We start from the raw sequence: 19,231 nt of genomic DNA, 5'->3' as shown, positions 1-19,231 counted from the left end.
GGAAGGCAGAATTTGTAAGAACACGTAGTATTAATGGATTAAAAATAAGCTTCTAACAAAAAAAGGGTGCATGCTGCAATGCACGTGCTCATGTGTATCTGTATAGCCAAACAATGCAATTTTTTATTAAGAAAGAAGTTACTGAAATATTGTGGATTGCAAATTGGCTTGTTGAAAAACTATAATTTGTTGTAGTACAGAAGATATTCAATATTTTCTTCAGTCTACGTACTCTAAAATGTTCATCTTTGGAAGAATTATTCTGCTTGGAGGTTGTTCACATGTTGGATCATTACATATGAATACTAACGAATAGGCTTTGGAGGTGAGATCACATGTAGAGAAGTTCTTTGACTGAACTGGGTTTAAGAAGGCATGTGAACAGAAAATAGAGTAATTTCTTACTACTCTAGTGAAAAGATGGAAAGTTTGTCACCCAAAACATTTAACAGCTTCAGACTGTTTCTTAAGAGTATTATCTTGCATGACATAGGGAATTGGTAGCTCACAGACAGAAAATTTCTAGACCCATTTAAAAGAAAGTTTTCAAATTGAACTTCTGATATGCCTAGATGGAAAACTTTGTAATGCCTTGATGCTTCTTCCTTTAAGTAAATGTTAAGCTTCTAGATCTCAAAATTAAATTTTAAAGAAAAGGAAGGAAAAATTGAGAACTGAATTGGTAATTTTTAAGCTAAGAGGATAGTAGGTCAGTAGTGCAGTCAGTCTGGTGTAGGCTGTTTGTAATGTTTTACTGTGCTGACAGTAATAATAAAAAAAAGAAACAACAAAACAAACAAAAGCAAACCAAAGCAAAACCAAAACCAAACTCACACCAAAATCAAACAAACCCCAAGCAAAACAGTCAGAAAAACCCCAATTGCAAGCTCACTTGGCTTTATGTCGCCAAGGGTCATAGTTTCTCAGCTTTGGGACAGAAGCTATTTATTTTTTATTTTTTTAGTCCTGTATATTGAATTCTTAATGCATGTTCTAGCTCCTAGGTTTTGGAAACTGATCAGAAAAATGGAGCTTAAATGAAGAAGCTACATAAATTATAGCAATGTTTGGGGCAGACATGCACTCAACTGATACTTTGAGCTTGCTGGTGTAAGTTTGTAGAGATAAGGTGTCTCTGAAGACCTACTGTTTATGAAGGGACTAACTGCAGCACAAGTGGGCTGTGTCAGAGCTTGTGCTCCGACTTTAGGCTTTCTGACTTGTACTCTAGGCTCATGAGGAGAATCTTGTAGAGAGGACAGGTTCTGAGCTTGCCACAATGGTGTTAGAAACTGTTTGGTCAAACCTTGTGGGGTGTTTTATTTGGGTTTGCTATTATTCCAACTCCTGCTAGTGTTACAGAAGTCTAGTTTATGTTTTATAGGGCACAAAATCTACTTGAAAAAAGCCCCACAGATTTCTGTAAGTAGAGAGCTCAATGCTGTATATAAAGTTCAGCCATGATGTCAACTTGTTGCAGGTAAATAGGTAATTTTTGCACTTGACAGTTAATTGCAACAAGTGTCTAGGACACGACCTTGTCCTATGCCTCCAAGCTGAGAAAGCAAGGATATAAAAATGGAGCTGGAGTTTTCTGCTCATGTAGCATACATGTTGTTCCACTGCATTAATTCAGTTTTTCAGGTTATTGCCCACTACTGTGTCGCTGGTTAGATTCAGTTATAACGTAGGGCATGTCAGGACCAGGGTTTAGCAGCAGCACTGGCTGTAAAGTGCACTTGTGACTGCTTCTGCATGGGTTTCCTCCTCCCCCTCTGCCTTTGCTGTCGCAAGTGTTTGTGTACAGAGAACCAATTCAGGCAGGATTGGTTACCTGAGCCTTCCTGCAGCGTGATTACATGAATGTGTTTATGTTGGTACAAGGAGGGGGATAGTACAGGGACAGGAATGGAAGAGGAAGGGGCAAACAATTGGGAACCCTTTTAACTTTGGCTCTTCCTTGCATCCTGAATATACTTGAGCTGTTGGGTAGGTGTGCAAGTAGTGCTGTACAAGCAGTAGCTGGCAATGTGCGTTGTTCAGGCAAATGCAGAGTATTCAGGAACCTTACTCTTTCCTTTTGTGTGTGACTTTTGTCTAGAGGTGAAATACTACTTACTTAAACTTGTATGTACACTTGTATCTTATTCTTTGATGGGAAGAACCATGTGCTTGCAGTCCAAATTTAATTTATTTATTTTTAAACCAGAATTGATCTGAGCTAAATCTCTCTAATGTTATATGAGTTCTGGAGTTCTTGTTTAATTGAAGTGAGTTTCCTCTTTTTCTCCTCTGTGATTCCAGTGCGTGACTTCGTGAACACTCATTGTGTAGGGTCTGGCTTCTATTTTATTGCCTGCTTTGACAACAAAGGAATGCATATTGGAAAACTAGACCATTTGATACTGTTTTTATGGGCCTAGAAATACATAAAAATGGTATCAACAAAGATGTAGCCAAGATATGTGCAATTATGGTTTATTCTGACATCCTCATAATTGTAAATAGCACTATCTGTGCTTTCGAGCAATAGCGTAATGATAATGTTATTTCCAAAGAAGTGTGACCAGCTCATTTTTACGTTCTGAAAACCCGTTTTCTTTTTGAAAACCACAACTCTTTAGATTTCATTTGCATCAAATAAGCCAAGGTGAACTGAGACACCAGCAGTAAATTTGTCATCCTGGTTTATCACTTGGTGAAATTAATCATGAGAAAAATATTTAGCAGCGTATTAGTAGGAGCAAAACTGCCAGTTGTGCAATCTGGAGTTGGATGTGAGTGCAGAGTAGTTCATGTAAGCTTCTGAAAGCAGGGTAGTACTTAACTAGGCAGCAGTCTGCACTGCTAAATCCTCACATAAGCAAATAGGACTATTTAAAGAAACTATTTATTTACATCCTTAAAATTACTGATATGTTGAATGATACTAAAAGGAAGTGTTTCATTATGGTGTTATCGATTAAATAAATGAATCTATGCACTCAGGGCCTTTGTATTTCTGAAAGTATAAACATTACATAGTCTGACAATTTAATACTCAGACAATCTGTTCAGATTCTAGCATTTATTTATTTTTTTTTTTTTAGAAAAGGTGACCTGATGCTAAGCTTTCTTTATTGTAAGTACAGTGTTACATCTTTTTACTTTAGATTTCAGTTGTATAATTCTGATATGCTCTCCTAAAGTATAAATACATCCTGACAACATGTTGTTACAGGAACTCTGAGGGAACTGATGATCCTACAGATGGTGCTCACAGAAGATTAAATTTGATTCCTTGGTTAGAACAGTTGTTAATATACGTACTAGATCAGATGGTCCAGAAGACTGAAGTAATTCAGTAATGTCAGCAATGTCATGCTTACATGCCTGATTCATGGATATAGGATATGATTATGAATCACATGGGAAAATAAATATATCAGAGAAAAAAGATTGATGTGATAGTATAAATTTAAAGATACATGAAGAGTCTATGGAAACAATGACTTTAATACACTCTAATTTATAATTTAAGTAGCTTATTTGTCTGAAGGTGTAAGGATTTACGTCTTAAAAGATGCTTTTTTAATCTTAAAGCCACACCTGTAAAACTTCTAATGCCTTTACTAAACTTTTTCCGGATTATGTAAGATGGTAAAATGCTTTTCAAGGGTAGCCCTGCCCCCCCCCTTTTTTGTAATTTTTATTCTAAGAAGCTGTGAACTACCTTTCAGTGTGAAAAAAGTTTGTAGATTTTTGCATTATCAGCCATATTATCATAGTAGTTGCAGTCTGCAGATTAGTGTCTTCCAGAAAGGAATTCAGTGTGGCTCATGCTCTTGAGCCATATCCAAAAAGAAATTGGTACGCTGAATATTGAACCTATACTTTGACCAAGAGGCTAAATATGAGGCTTCCAGATTAATATACAGCAAAGGAGTTAACAAGGACAGAATTCTAAGCAAGAAGATGGGGTTTTATTTAGAAAACCATTACTAGGAAGTTTGCTTCAGAAATCACATAAGCATATTGTCAGATATTTGAGGGTCACCTGTAAATTGGTTTTCTAATTTCCTGACCAAGTTAAGAAAGTGGCTTAAATGCTATGCTGCTGTTCTTCCTTAAGAGGTGACAAATTCTTAGGCAGATTAAAGTATATGATCAGGGATATACTGCATCTTTTCCAGCTTCCTGCTGTTAGAAAATGGGGAAACTTGTTAGAGCAGTGGTATATAACTGGTCAGACCTAAAATGCATTAGAAGCTTGGATGTGTGTTGTTTATGTGCTTAGATGTGATGTGCATTAATAGTCACCGAATATATGTGAATATGCATCTGCAGTTTATTTCATCAGCTTAATTAATGTTCTGTTCAGAAATGAACTCAAATAGTAAATTCATAGTCCTCTTTCTTTGATAGCTGTAACTTCTAAACGTGTGGGATATAAAGCAAAAATATTGGCTGTCTTGTTCATTTTGCCTGAGTTAAGAGTGTGTTTTTATTCCAGATGAAGTTACTAAGATAGATCATCTTTGAACCTGTGTTGATTTGTTTTTTCTTGGAGCTATTAAAATTCTAAATGGTAATAATTATGATAATGTGCAAAGAGTATATAAGAAATTTTTAAAGTGTATTAAATAGTCTTTACTACAAAATCAAGATATATGGATGAGTACTTGGATTTAAACTGCATTAAATATCTCCTTTCTTGGTCTTGTTGTACCAATAAGTGAGACAGATTTTCCTGTTACTGAGAGTAGGTATTAGATATCTGGTATCCTTTTTTATTATTATTTTTTATATTTTAACTGAACATTCATATGTGTGTTTGGGTTTTTATATTAAGTACCATTAAAGTACATGCAAGGCTGGAAGTAGGAAAATGGGTGAATTTTTTATGGCTTACATAAAATGCATCTCCCGATTTCCTCTCATCCTGCTCTGTCCGGGTTGACAGGAGTTCCTCTTCTAAATCACTCTGCTTTGACCATTGTGTACAGTAATTGTCCAACTTCCTCTTCCCTTCAAACTATGTCATTGCTCAGGGAGGGTGTGGGAAGAAGATGGAAAAGCCATGAAACCGTCTTCTTGATTTTTGTTTAATTAGATAGTGTTGTAGTTTAATAATTAATTTCCTAAGAGTCTAAATGAAGTGTTTATACTGATATTTCTGTCTTCTCTGTATAATCCTTGACATGGTTAATGCATTCAAACCCCTTAATGCAACTTTCTTTTCAAACAAGCATTGCTGATATGGGATAGCTGCTTTCAGTGCAATTAAATTAAAGAAAAATTAGATTTGACATAAAAATTCGCTAGAAAATTTATTTTGTATTTTTTCTGTTGAATAACCATTTTTATTGCTACAAAGTTCTTGAATAGCTTTCTAAAATAGTGTGTGATGTTTAAAATGTCTTAACAGGTGATCAGAAAGTTAACACTCATTGCTGTTCTGCAGTTTTTTATGCCTTTTATCTAGGAAAGATTAGAAAAGCCATAATCAAAAACTGTTTTAACACTTGATCTTGCAAATGGCATTATTGTTTGAATTTTTGCTTTAAATATCAAATTGGTTTCACTCTTTTTCCTGGGCATAAAAATAGGAAATTTAAGTTCAGAATATAGCTTTTTTTGTGGGTGTGAAGAAAGCAGAGATGAGCTAATGGTGATTAAAGGAAAAATCAAAGCCTTGCTTGCCTGATCAAGTTTCAAGTTTCCGTGCAGGGTTAAAAATATAATTGATTTGCATGTATTAGAAGTTACTGAAGTAGTAGACTAAATGGATGCTTCTCAGTAGTGACAGAGCCAGGTTTGGATTTCTCATGGGAATATTGCTTATATATATAATGAATTATTTTGAGGCTGGCTGTTCAGAATGATCTGTTTTTATTGAAGGATGTTTAGTGGATTTGAAAAGAATTATGGCAGCTTTCATGGAGCTGAATTGCAAATATCTTTGGTTTTATTAATTTATTTTTTTTTTAATGAATTGCTACCAGTCACTAAGCATTACACATATGCTCAGAAACAAGTGCTTCAGATAGCAGGCTTTGCAGTCAGGAGTTTTATCTGAGTCTCATCTGCTGTTACTGCATGAGCTTAGAAAGATGATTTCAGAAATTGTCTCAGTTTCTAATACGGGGTAATGGAAAAGCTTAATGTGAAATTTTGCATTGTAAAATTCTTTGGAGACAGCAGTGGCCTAATTCTCCTTTCCTGTTGCACCCCTTTCCCTGCTGTAATTAGTATTACAGCATTTTTTCCCCTTTAGGAAACTCATTTAAGTAAATCAGTGTTGTGATTAAAAGATAAGTGTATTTTGCCCTTTTTGTCAAAATTTTTTTTTAAATGTTTTTATTGGAAAGATGTGCTGCAGTGATGAATTTTATTTTCCACTCTAATCATTTAAATAAATGTCACAAATGACATTGTCAAGTTAACAGTTATATCCTGCTCAGCCTACTTGCCATATGGAGTAGTTTAATTATTAAGAGTAGGAGTGATTTGCTTTGGGAGCTTTTAATTGAAAGATTAAACAAAGCTTACTTTGAGGCTGTGTCTTCAAGCATTTGAAGACTTTAATGACACCTTATGTAAAGATTTAAGCTAAAAGAAACATGTTTGTTGCTTTTGTTGTGAATAGCTGTTCTGAACATCTGGTGAGATTCTTGAAAACACTTGCTTTTCAGTAGTTTGAGTAATCCCTACTGTACCTGACACCCGGATTTGTACTTTGTTATTTTATGGGTTTTATCTTGCCTTGAAAGGAATATATTAAATTGATGAAGAAACTGTAATGTATTAAAGTATAGTGTAGAACTAAAGCACAAAAGAAATGTAATGAAATAGAAATTCTAGTTAGGTAAAAATCCATTTGTTGGGGGGTTGGGGATATTGTGGCCACCTGCTTTGCTCCGGAAAATGCAAAGAAATCCTACTTGGGAAATAGTTATTTTAAGCTGAGAGTATGTACTTAGGAAGCCAATACTTTGTATAGTGCTTGCCTTTTCTGTGAGGCTTCCCTTTCTCCCAGATGGCTTCTTAGGAACAAGGAATCATAAAACGAGAAGAACATGGTACACTCCTGAATTAATCAGAAAAAAGGCTGTCACGGAAGCACTGCAGACTTTCATAGGACTGCCATATGCTAGCATAAAAAAGTGTGCTTCCTTCTCTGTGAATGCCGAATATCCACACAGAGCAGAAAAGATGTGTACTAGCCAATCTATCCAAATAACTCCCAATCGCTAAGTTGCTCTGAGTGAACTAATGGGGAAATTTAAAAGCATTTAAATTTTAAATTTGGAGGTGTATGTCAGGTTCTGGGTACTTCTGAAAATCATAAAGGTTTTGTGTGACCCTGTATTCTTACTTAGAAAGGTTCTTTGAGGCATTTAAAAGACTTGAGAGCTCAAGTGCTTTGGAGGCCAGATTGGAAGTGCAAACACTTGCTAGGGTCCTGCTGTCACAAAGCTGCTATGCTCCAGCGTCCATATGCAACAGTGTGTGTGTGGGATGACCACAGGATTATTAGCTGTTTGTCTGCCAGTCTTTGATTCTGAAGTCTGTTACGACTGCAACAATTTAGGGAAAAGTAAGTGCAGGATAGATAAGGACTGCAAGGTGCATGTATCCTTTTGCTTTGGAACCATTTCTTATGGTGTCAAGGGCTTTGCTGAAGTGCTTGAATGCTTGAAGATACGGATGTAATTAATCTTCCTTAGTGGTTTGTGTTGACAGTATCAATTTAAGTTAACCCCTGTTGCTTTTAGAAAATAGGATGAAAAAGTCATTATTCTAACATTTAGGAGAGTTTCAAACTGAAGTTTTTCTTGCAGTCTTACCTTATTCTAACCACATTGAAAGAAGAGAAAAAAAAAGGGGGAGGGGAAAGTGTGCTACTTTCCCCTTATCTGGAAATACAAAGTTTCCTGTATACCCCCTTGAATAACTCTGTACTCAGTTTGGTATCAAACTGTCTTATATAAGACTGGTCCGTACCCATGGCCTTGTGCAGCTCCTTGGACTGGTGAAGACTACTTTCTCCTCTTGCCTCAGAGCTAGGAATCAGTTACTGAGCTACTTGAGGCAGGTGGAAGGGTCAGTTCAAAAGCCTCTGCTGCATTTGTTGAGCCACAAATTTGACATGTAATTTTTTAGTAGCAAATTCTCTCCATATCAATACCAGAATTTCTGAAAACTCCTTGCTTCTGAGCAACATGAAAAACTGAGCTGTAAAATAACTCCTGCCTAGAGTGACATATGGTGTGCTTGTATGACTCTTGTCCACCTCAGCTACACTATATCTCTTTTGTTTGCTTTGCTAATTATTCTGTGATGTTTGTTAAAGGAAGGATCAGATTCTAAGATACCAAGTTTACTCCCTGCATGAACCTGGTATCCGTGCTCTTTCCTGTGATGATGGTTTTGGACTGAGTGTATTATGCCGCACATACCAGACTAGGACAGTGAAATTGGTCCAGATGTGAAATAGTTTGTCATTAAAGTAGAACAGAAGGTTTGGAATCCCAGAAGACCTTCAATAGATTCAAATTGAAAAATAAACTATCAACTAGTCTTATAATATATTGCATGGTCTCAGACCTATGTTTATGGTGCTTGTTTTATATTGAGACTTTTCCTCTTGGCTTTTATCTTAATTAACAGGATGTTTGGGAGGTTTCTAGCCATGCTTCATGTAGTATTAATTTGAATTGTTACTGCTATGCAAGTGAGGCAAAATTATGTGTGCTAGAATCCTCTATAGAGCTGCAGGTCATTAAATTTGTCAAGTGTTTTGGGGATTGGTAGGGCTTCATAGGTATGCTTGTGAAATGTTTTTCATTTATTCTTTAGGTTGTGGCTTTGTAAATTGTTGTGAGATTGTTCTCTGAGTAGTGGGATGACAAGTGTTGTCAGTCTCGGAATGTTTAATTTTACCATATGAAAATAACCTTGAAGGTAAATCTGGATTCAGTTTAGAGTGGGTTAATTTTTATTAGAGTTGAGATATGGTCCTGCTCTATGTTTCTCAGTTCCAAAAGGAGCAATTGGAACTCTCATCTCGAGGGAGAGATCAAGTGTTCCTAGAGCCAGGGCATGGGATATTTGAAGCACAAGCAGCCTGTTTACTTCTCTCAAGAAGAGCGATAGCTCTTTAAAGTATCTTCCTTCTTAAATAACCAAAAAAGGTGTATTTAAGATAAATAAAGACTCTGATTAAGAAATTGATTTGGAAAGAAGTTGAAAACCTCAGTTTTCAGAAAATGTACTCTGAGAAAACTTTTTTGAATTGAAAAGCTGGGCTTTCAGCTGAACAAAATAGAAAAGCATTTGAGTGAGTGCTTGCAAACTGAACACTTGGTCTGACGTTTTCTGTGTAAGTCTAGGAATAACCACAAATGAAGTTGGATGTGTTTGGAGGACCTGTTCATCTGTTCTGACAGTTATGCTTTCTTCTAACTTAAAACATAGTATAGAACTAATCTTGCAGTACAAAATGTTCTTCTGAAATACGTTTGTGTTCAAATAGTGTCATCTTCTTTGTGGCTATTGAATTTATTAGCAGAATTTTGAGGTGATTCATACTACTGCAAGGGAAGCCTTTCTACAACAAATACTCTGTATTACAAGGATAAGTCCTTTAACCCCCCCAATGATAGCAATATTTTCATTGCAAGGCAAAATTCTGAAGGCTGTGTATTATACAAATTAAACCTTTTCTAATGAAGTGAAGATGGGCAAATAGATTTTTTTTTTTTTAAACATTAAATTATTCAGTTTCACTTTTTTTCATGACGCATTACTTACGTTCCAAAGCTGAAAATTGTTTGAGAGTGGTCTTTAATGTTTAGTAATTTGTCTTTCTGCTTTTTATGAAGTATTACTAAATTCAGCATCTCCATTCTGGGATGGTTTCAGTAAGGCATTTGGTTTGTTTATGTCGTTGGTTCTTGGTTGGGTTTTGTTTATTTTGTTTATTTTTTCAATTGATACATGGACACAGCAGGTAACTGTCAACTTCTGTATATAAAACTGGTGTATAAAGAGTGCATTGACTTGTGTCTAGCTGTAGGGATCAATCCTGTTAATATGCATTAGAGATTGCAGCTATGCTGTGGTTGCTACCTATTTCTGCTTTGTAGCCTTCTGCAAGCTGAGTCTTATCAGCATCCATTATTTTTGATTGTTTTTAAATTTATAATAGTGAGAATCATGCTAATGCAAATTGGTATGGAAGTACTAAACCAATGAATCTATTTTTCTGTGCAAACTCTTGATCTTACCCATTTCTATATGTGCTTATATAAATGAGCCTTTAATAAAATCTGTAATAACATTGAAGCTTAATCCTTTGGTAGACTAGAAGAAGCAAAAATTACTTGTCCTGCCTCAATTTGTATTTGCCTTGCTATGACTGTAGTTGACCGGTTTGTGGGACTAATGAGTGCATTTTTATAATGGCTATTGCAGTGGGAATTCACTACCTTATTAAAGCTGAACTTTCAAAAATTGTGTATCCTTCTCCACCTTCTGTTCTTTGGTGTTCAGTACATCAGAATTAATGAAATAGCTATTAGTTAATGCCAAGGTCTGTGAAAGACAATCTTTAACGATGGTTGATCATGCATTGTAGAATTTTTGGAGCATTTGGCATGTGCCTTGTGGAAGGGAAAGAACAGAGGTATAACAATCTGACACGGTGATAGCAGAGCCATCAGATGCATGCGAATCATTAGTCTTTGTTAATGAATGCAGATGAAAATCTGCTATTTTTGACCCGGAAACCTGCTCCACAGTAATTCTGGTGTTTTTAATCGGAACATAGGTGGCTGAGAATATGAAGTGTTGCTATCAATTGAGCTTTCTTTGCTTGCTTCTCTTGCAGTCCACTGTGAATATTTTGCATCCAATAGTACTGTCTAATCTGAATATGATCTGCAGTATGGCTGTCATTCCTTTGTTACCTGTTTATGAAGCTATAATCATAGGAATGGCACTTTTTTTCACTCCTCTGCTCTGTTTAGCCCAGGCTTTCAGAAAGGAGGTTGGAAAGCACAGTGACTTTATTTGTTGTTGCAGTGATATATTCGTGAGGGTGGATGATAGATAGAAGAGGTGGACATAGCAGTTACAGGGGTAAAAAGAAAGTAAAATATCCAAGAGCCAAACTATTCGAGCCTATTCTTTGGGCTTCCCTCCTGATAAAGAGTTGACACCCTTTCCTCTCCAACCCTTACCCCCCACTTCCCCCCCCCCCCCCCCCTTTTTTTTTTTTTTTTTGGTAAGAATTATTATTTTACAGCTGAATTTGGTATCTATGACCTCCTGGCTATGCGAGGTGAAGGACATGTACACATACAGAAATTTAAGCCCATTCTTTTTCTTGGGAGCTTTATATTCTAGAGCAACAGTAGATAATATTTCTGGTTTGTTTTTTTTTTTTCTCCCCCCCTCCCTGTAGATCCCTGCAGTTCACTCAGCCCACCGTGCTTTACTGAGGAGGACCGATTCAGTCTAGAAGCTCTCCGCATGATCCATAAGCAAATGGATGATGACAAAGATGGTGGTATTGAAGTAGATGAAAGTGATGAGGTAGGAGTAAAAGCCTTCACTTATGCATACATGAGGTCTGTCTGTTTTTTAGATAGCTGCTCTTCATGTTCCAGCACTTTAGTTGTTACTGTTTTTCTTAATTCAGCCCTTCCCGCAGCCAAATGAAGAAGGAAAGTCTAACTTCTAGAATTGTCTGAAATGGAATATTATTGTCCCTTGTTCTAGCCTAAAGGAAAATATTATACAACTATGTATAAAAGCTGTTCTTTTTGTGATTAGTGTAAGGGGTAGGCAAATGGTGTTGATTTAGATTGCAGTGAGGTTGATGTGATCTGCCACCTCATATTTTAATTTGTTTGCTCCAAGATTTTCTTGCTTAAGGCATCGTCGGTCTTTGCTATTTACTTTAGATCTGTTCCTGGCACTTTGTGGTGCAAAATAATGCCTGTTACAGACAGCAGTCAAGAAAGGTGTGGCTTTTTGTTGTTGGTTTTTGGTGTTTTGTTTTGTTTTTTTTTTTTTTTAATAATGTATTTTTGCTTACATTTTATGGGCAAGTAGCAAGTACCTCCTAAGAAAGGTTATACGGACCTGCCTGAAGTTTTTTTGTGACTACTTGAATGAGTTTGGTAGGCAGGCTTCTAGTGGTCCTGGAAAGGGCTTTGTGCTTATCATAGAATTATAGAATGGTTTGGGTTGGAAGGGACCTCTAAGATCATCATCTAGTTCCAGTCCCCCTGCTGTGGGCAGGGATACCTGCCAGTAGACCAGGTTGCTGAAAGCCCCATCCAGCCCAGCCTTGAACACTTCCAGGGATGGGGCAGACACAGCTTCTCTGGGCAGGTGCTTCCAGTGCCTCACCACTCTCGTAGTGAAGAATTTCTTCCTAATACCTAATCTAAATCTACCCTCTTTCAATTTAAAGCTATTCTTCCTTGTCCTGTTGCTATATACGCTTGTCAGAAGTCCCTCTCCAGTATTCTTGCAGGTGCCATTTAACTACTGAAAGGCTGCTCTTACGTCTCAAAGCCTTCTCTTCCCCAGGCTGAACAAACCCAGCTCTCTCAGCCTGTCTTCATAGGGGAGCTGCTCCAGCCACTTCATCATCTTTGTGGCCCTCCTCTGGACTTACTGCATCATGCCTATGTCCTTTTTAAGTAGGGGCCATATGCAGTACTCCAGGTAGAGTCTCATGAGAGCCAACGAGTAGGGTCCCCACCCTGAACCTGCTGGTCACAGGCAGGTCTCAACTTTACCACTAGGGTTTTCAGAGTTGCTGGGTAGCAACTGAAACATCCATGTAGTTTCATTGTTCTTGCTTATTTTGCTTTCTGGCAGTTGTCAGGTACAGGCTTGAGAAAGGAAGAGGAGTGAAGAGGGTATTGTGATGTGGTTCTGAAGCCCATTTTCACTGGAGGTGGGTGGGAGAAGTATGTACTGCTGATTTTTCTTCCTGTTTTTGTAATATCTTTGGGAAGATTGTTCTCCCTGAATGAGTTGTCAGTTATTGTCAAGTTTAATGTGATGCTACTTACCTTTCTGTGTGACTATATACAAACAGCATCAACAGTGATTGATGCTTTGGTGCTAGGAGTTTTGTGAAGGAATATGGTACAATGGAGAGAATGGTCCAGAATTATATAAATTTGTAGGGAAAAAATCTGCTCTGTACTTAAGGGAGTGTCATGGTGAAGGTAGTTCAGGTGCTAGAAACAGACTAGTTTGGTTAGTCAGTAATGTTTGGGACAGGCACAATCCAGTCTGCAAACTGAAATGTTAGTGATGGAGTGTAAGCTTTCTTGAGGAGCTTCTCAGCACTGTGTGATTCTCTTGACTTGTGCTGTATTTGTTAACTTAAAACACTGAAATACTTATGCATTGGAAAAATTTTATTAATAATCAAAACCCACATTTTTTCTGTTCTGTCGAAGTGGGTGATGCTGCTTGTTTTGATTAAAAGTGAGGATTAATAATAAAAAAACTCACATTTGATTAGAAGTTTACATAGAATACAGGGATTTTACTTAATAGCTAGGTAATGGATTTCCTGTTTCATGCTTCATGCTTTTTACTTGCAAGACTGCTGGAAGAGCCATATATTGAGTGTGTTGATCAGATATTTGGCAGGAAAAATGTCACAAAGCACAACAACTTTCTGCTGTTTTACCAGCAGTAAAGCAGTGTTACAAATTACAAGTGTATATTTACACCAAGGAAGGAAGTTCTTGTAAATATGTTATTTTGAGAAGGAAGGTTAAGAGGAGCTAAAGATGTTGAACTATTTTTTGTAGCCACTTTAATTTGCTAATCCCATTGAGAAATCCCAATAGCAGTTCCAGACATTTCATCTGCACTCAATTTTTCCTAATGCTCGTCATGCCCTGTTTTATGTTGTAGTTTGTTTTTCCTCTGTAAAATGAATCCTTATATAAGAGCATTCTATAGAGGAAGAGTTTCTTTAGAATATAAGAAAATTTTACCTGTTACTAGAAACTTATTTCCTCAAAAATTGTCTTGTACTAGAAGCCCTTTGGATCTTCCTTGTGTGGACTGGAAAGAAGCTTGTATTTGACCTTGATGAAATTGATGTGGGGAAACTTGATCTAAATTTTTAACACAGGATCTGTTAGCCATTGAAACACATGAGGGATTTGTCAAAGTCTTCTAAGGAAGATAGAGGGGTTCTAGTTTGAGCATGGACTGGTTAGATATGCTTTTTCCTTATTATTTAGTCTCTTACCTGAGTTAGACTAGATGGTATAACTTAAGGTATTTATAGTGATGAAAAAACCCTGAACTTTCAAAATCACTAGAAGATACTTTCCTAATTCTAATTATTACAAAATACTTGGGGGAAAAGAGCATTTTGACTTCGCTACTCATGTTTTATTTTTTTTCCATTCAGGATTCATGTAACTTTTTAATACTTGCCCTGAATTTTTTAGGGCAGGCTAATATGAATTTTTCTATCAAATCTATCTTCTGTTGTTTCTTCTTTTATTAGCATATGAAAGATTGCAATTGCTTAAACTTGTTTAGAGTTAGGCTGTAAAAGGGTAACTGAAAGGGAGGACACATTACTAACTGAGGTTTTAGTCATGTGTTGTGGGAGGCTATCTGCCTCAGGAAGCATCTGTTCCATCATGTGTACGTGATTTGTTTTAATGATGAAGAGGCACAAGCCGTAAGACTTATCATATCTTCACTATTTACATAGGTTTTTCCTGTTTCCAAAGAGCTTTTATATGTAGATCCTACATAAAGCAATTTTCTCAAGGAATCTCACTGTACAAATAGAGTAAGTTGATATTTTGAAATACTAATATCTTACTGTGTGTTTAATGTCACACAGAGCTAATGGCATGAATCTACGGCTTTGCTTGGATAGATCACTTAATATGTTAATATTTTGTTTTAGGTTTTTTGAGTGGACTTGCATAGTTACTTAACAAAAAACCCCAACCCAACAAAACCCAAGCAGAACCACCCAAAAAAAAACACAAATAGAAAACTGTGTGGAGAGGAAGAAATTGCAGTACTGAAAGCATGAAACAATCAGAGTATAGCTTTTAACAGTACAGTCAAAGAAGCTGGAACCTCAGAGGTCATATGCAAAAAAGTGCCTGACTTAAAATGTTTGTCTTGAGGTAAGAATTGAAAAGAACCTAGTTTTACTGGTCTAAACCAGGGAGTATGATTGTCTCCTATACAGAGATTAAAGCAGAAAAAGTAGCTAGTATAATCTGTTCGCACTTTGGCTACAGTATGTTTGACAGAGGCAGAATACTTGACAGCCCATGATCTTCCTCTGAAGTGACAATCTCCTGCATGGATGGCCTCTGTAAAGCTTTTGTTTGAGGGCTTGAGTTAATATTTGCATTTTGGATGCAAGTAACCCAAGAGAGTTGGAACAAGCATAATATCTTGAAGAGTATGCTGTGTTTTTTAAGAGGGGATGAAGAGGTGGAGTCTAAAAAGAAAAAAGTTGAAGGAAGAATCTAAAAGGAAATAGAAATGGGGAAGATACAGAGGTCAAGTGTAAACTACTTGGTTCAAAATAAATAATTTATAGAAGGGGGGTGAGTTCAGAAATGTGTTCCAATATATATTCCCATTAGTGCTAATTTGTGATTGAAGTTTTTATAATAAAGGAGAACCACTTCATGCTTTTACTACATAATCAGTTTGCTAGTCCCATTCTTGGTTGTTTATGCTTCCTTTCTATTAGGAATTAAAATGGTACATGTATCTGTATGTTACAATCTATTTTACAAGCTTGCTAAATTAAAATATCATACATTAGAATTGCTACTTTAGGGAAATCTGGAGAAGTAAGATTTAACAAGTATCTTCTCATGGAAAAATAATTTTCCGAATTACTGCTGAAACAGACCTGCCTATTCAGTTTGTGTAAAGATGAGTTGGTAAAGAAGTTTGCAGATCTTTGTTCTTTAATTCCTTGAGAAATATAAAAAATGAATAATAGATGATTTACTAGTTTGGACCAGAGACCCATTCATTTCAGTAACCTGTTCTGGACAGTATGTGTACTAAATACTATGGGCAAAATGGCAAGAAATTCCATGACAGGAAATCCCAAAGAACTAGATACCAAGACAGTGTGATACTTCATTTTAAGTATGCATATTTTGGGTATTAGGAGCATGAAGTCTGAGGTCAAAAAACACTTTCATAATTTTAATATTAACTCGGATGACTTAAGTGAATAGTCCTTCTGTGTTCTTGAACAGCAGCAAATTTATGTGCAGAATTTCTCTCCCTTTTGATTGTTACATGTTGGAGGGAGCAGAGATTTTAGCAGAAGATTAAGCAGAGCGTTTTAAGTTCCTCTGGGAGAAGCATTGCTATAGAGCTCTTGCTTTATTTTGTCTGCAGATATACACTCAACAAGTGTTAAATGTCCTGTAAAGTTGCCTTTGTATACTGGTTTTGTCCTTATTGATATAATAAAGGTCCTTAAACTGGTTTTCCTATTTGTGTAGACTAGCTGGTACTTCAGTGTCAGCTGTTAGGCAAAGTTCTGCATGTAGAGAAATACCAGCTGCAGTGGTTTGGAAACTGAACACACCTGTTTTGCATAAAACTGGGGTGGCTGCTCAGTGTGTTAACTTCCTAACCAGGGTAGCAAACCTTTTTCCCCAAGAACTGTTGGGTTACATTGATTCCCATAATTGGTTGTAGATCTGTTAGTAGAGGATGTTTGTTTCTTTTTTTTTTGTTTGTTTTTTTTTTTTTGTTTTTTTTTTTTTTGCTTAGTTGGTTGTTTTCTGGTTTATGTTTTTTGTTGCTCTTTGTGGTTTGTTTGGGTTTTTTTTTTTTTTTCCCCCACTGGATTTTGTAACTCAGTTTGTCTCCTGAAGTTTTGTAAGCAACTTGGAGCATGTCTGCACTTTCTGGATTTTTTCAGAGCCGGGTTTTGTCTGCAAACGTCACAATCATGTTAGTCTGTGGCTATGCCTGTGCTAAGGTGTCCTGTAGGGAGGCAGTGTGTGTTATCATGGGTACGGTTGCATAGAAACTTGTTGCAATGTGATTTGGATCAGACCTACTTCAGACCTTTACCTCCTTGGAAGTACTTTAGCTTTTAGAATATGTAGCTGTCTGTACCTATTTGTGTAACACTGCAGGTGTTTAGTCCTGCTACAATGAAATGACCCCGGAAATTCTTTGAAGAGGTTGTGAAGTTTAGTTTGCAATAGAATAGCTACAATTTTGTTTTGAGCGGCAGTATTTTTTTCTTTAACAGAATTTGTAGATTACTTAAAATGTACTTGGTAACACTTTGTAACATTTTGGCAACGTGGTAACACATTGTCCTAACTTTTTCTAGTGATTTTTTTTTTTTTATTATGCTTAAATACATTTTATTTTACTGTGTAATATTGTTAGAAGCCATTTCTAAAGAGTAGGCAGTTGAGAATGCTGTCATACCTGAATCATTGTATATTGCCTTTTAGAAGCATACTTGCCAATAAGTGTGACACTGTGATAGCAGTTTGGTAGCAGAAGAATGAGACGGAATGTATTAAGAGGCTAACAGTGACCGTCTGTACCTGAAAGTAGGATTACAGGGAAATCGAAGTTGTAACTTTTGCAGGGTTTCTTTTAAAGGAATAAAACTGAAGGACATAACACTGTTTAAGGTATAAATACTCAAGGAAGACAGTGATACATAGCCAGGAGATTTTACTGACTGTTCTTAAAGTGGACTTATCATTTAAAGAGTATATTTTAAGTTGATGAAACTGAAATTCATGAACTTGAGCTTTCACACAGAACAAAATGTAAACATAGCATGAGTGCTTCCTTCTGCAGTTAGTGAGTGTAGTTACTTTTACTTTTCCACTGGCAATTGCAAAAGAATGCAATTATTCATTTGCTCTTCAAGGACCAGGCATCTCTTGCAACTTCTGTATTTTAACATATGTGAACTTTTTGTGTTATTGCATGTGACCTTAATGTTCTCCATGTCAAACTGGTATTGGAATGTATTATTATTCTTTTTATGGTGGCTCTTAGTTCAGGTTAGTTTTTGGTTGAGTTGACTGGATTTTGGTGAATGTTATGGTACTAAAAGCTCCCTGAAGAGGAAGAAAGGTAGTTGTGTAGCTACCTGACTTCGTAACTCTTTCCCAAGACTCCACAAGTTTTGTTCCTTCCAGGGGGGAGAAATTGTCCTCTCTACCTTTTGCATTGCTGAACCTCAGGCTTTGGGATGTGAATCTTTGTAGAAGCATGGTTGTAATGGTACTTCTGGAATCAAAGCTCCAGTTTTGAGCCTAGGTGTGATGGGTTTTTTTACGCTTTACTTGTTTTTGAAGTATCTATTTTGACAAAATTTGTTTGTTTGTTTGTTTGTTTTGTTTCACACTGCTTTTAGGTATCTTATCTGCTGCTTTTTTTGTTTCAACTTTGTAGTCTTAAATGGCCTTCTCCCTCTTGAGTAATTATGTTGGCTAAGATAATTTTAAAATATTTTTCTTTTTAAAGCTTATTCTTTTAACCTCAAAATTTAAAGTTATTTTCCTAACCTTTTCTTTGTGTACTTAATGACCAGGGCAACAGAAGAGAGATTAGCTGCCATGACAAAGAACAGAAAAATCCTCTTTTTATGGCTTTCTTCAGTTTAGGAAACAATGCCTTTTCTTAGAGGAGCACTTCTGTATCAGGCCAGTTATGAAACAAAGATCTTAAAAACAGAAGAGTGATGTTTCATGTCATTAATAAATGCATTCATTCTTTGAAACATGATGTCCTCTTTCCAGCTGTGCACACTGTAACTACTGTTGTGACTATCTGGTATTAGAGAACATCACTGAGAAAGTTACCGTGATTATTCTCACAGGATCTGGGACCAATATGGGTAGCATTGAACAGAAAAGGAGCTTCTTTCTTTCCCTGAAGAAATTCTCACAAGTGCATAATCTCTCCCCCTGAGGAGCAGCTGCCTACTGATTACTAAATGCAAGTGGTTTACAAGTTTGTGTGTTGACAGCCCCTTTCTAAAAAAGGAACTTAGTCAAATATTCTAAGTAGCCTCTCAGTATAAACCAGATCTTTTCCACTGTTGTCCTATTCCCCCAGGAAGTCTTGTGTTTTGGACTTGGATTTGTTTCTGTATTTGTGATGAAATTTGAAAGTGGGGTTTTTATTCCTCCCTCCCCGACCC

The 19,231-nt window shown here is 36.4% G+C and overlaps 1 protein-coding gene across 5 annotated transcripts in view; it reads left to right on the top strand.

Moving 5' to 3' along the window:
• Positions 1-19,231, top strand: part of STIM2 (stromal interaction molecule 2) — a 71,800-nt gene that overhangs the window by 26,695 nt on the left and 25,874 nt on the right. For 2 of the 5 annotated variants that reach the window (XM_065699389.1, XM_065699415.1), the window contains exon 2: positions 11,450-11,580. The exons of 1 other annotated variant lie outside the window; for it this stretch is intronic. In XM_065699389.1, the coding sequence (XP_065555461.1) occupies positions 11,450-11,580 (131 nt within the window). Of the gene's footprint in view, positions 1-3,070; positions 3,122-11,449; positions 11,581-19,231 lie in introns of those variants that run through there. 2 more of the 5 variants (XM_065699396.1, XM_065699405.1) reach the window with 2 other exon arrangements.

This window comes from Lathamus discolor, chromosome 1, assembly GCF_037157495.1.
Source record: "Lathamus discolor isolate bLatDis1 chromosome 1, bLatDis1.hap1, whole genome shotgun sequence".
NCBI lineage: Eukaryota > Metazoa > Chordata > Aves > Psittaciformes > Psittacidae > Lathamus > Lathamus discolor.
This window is presented reverse-complemented; position numbering and strand designations above follow the sequence as displayed.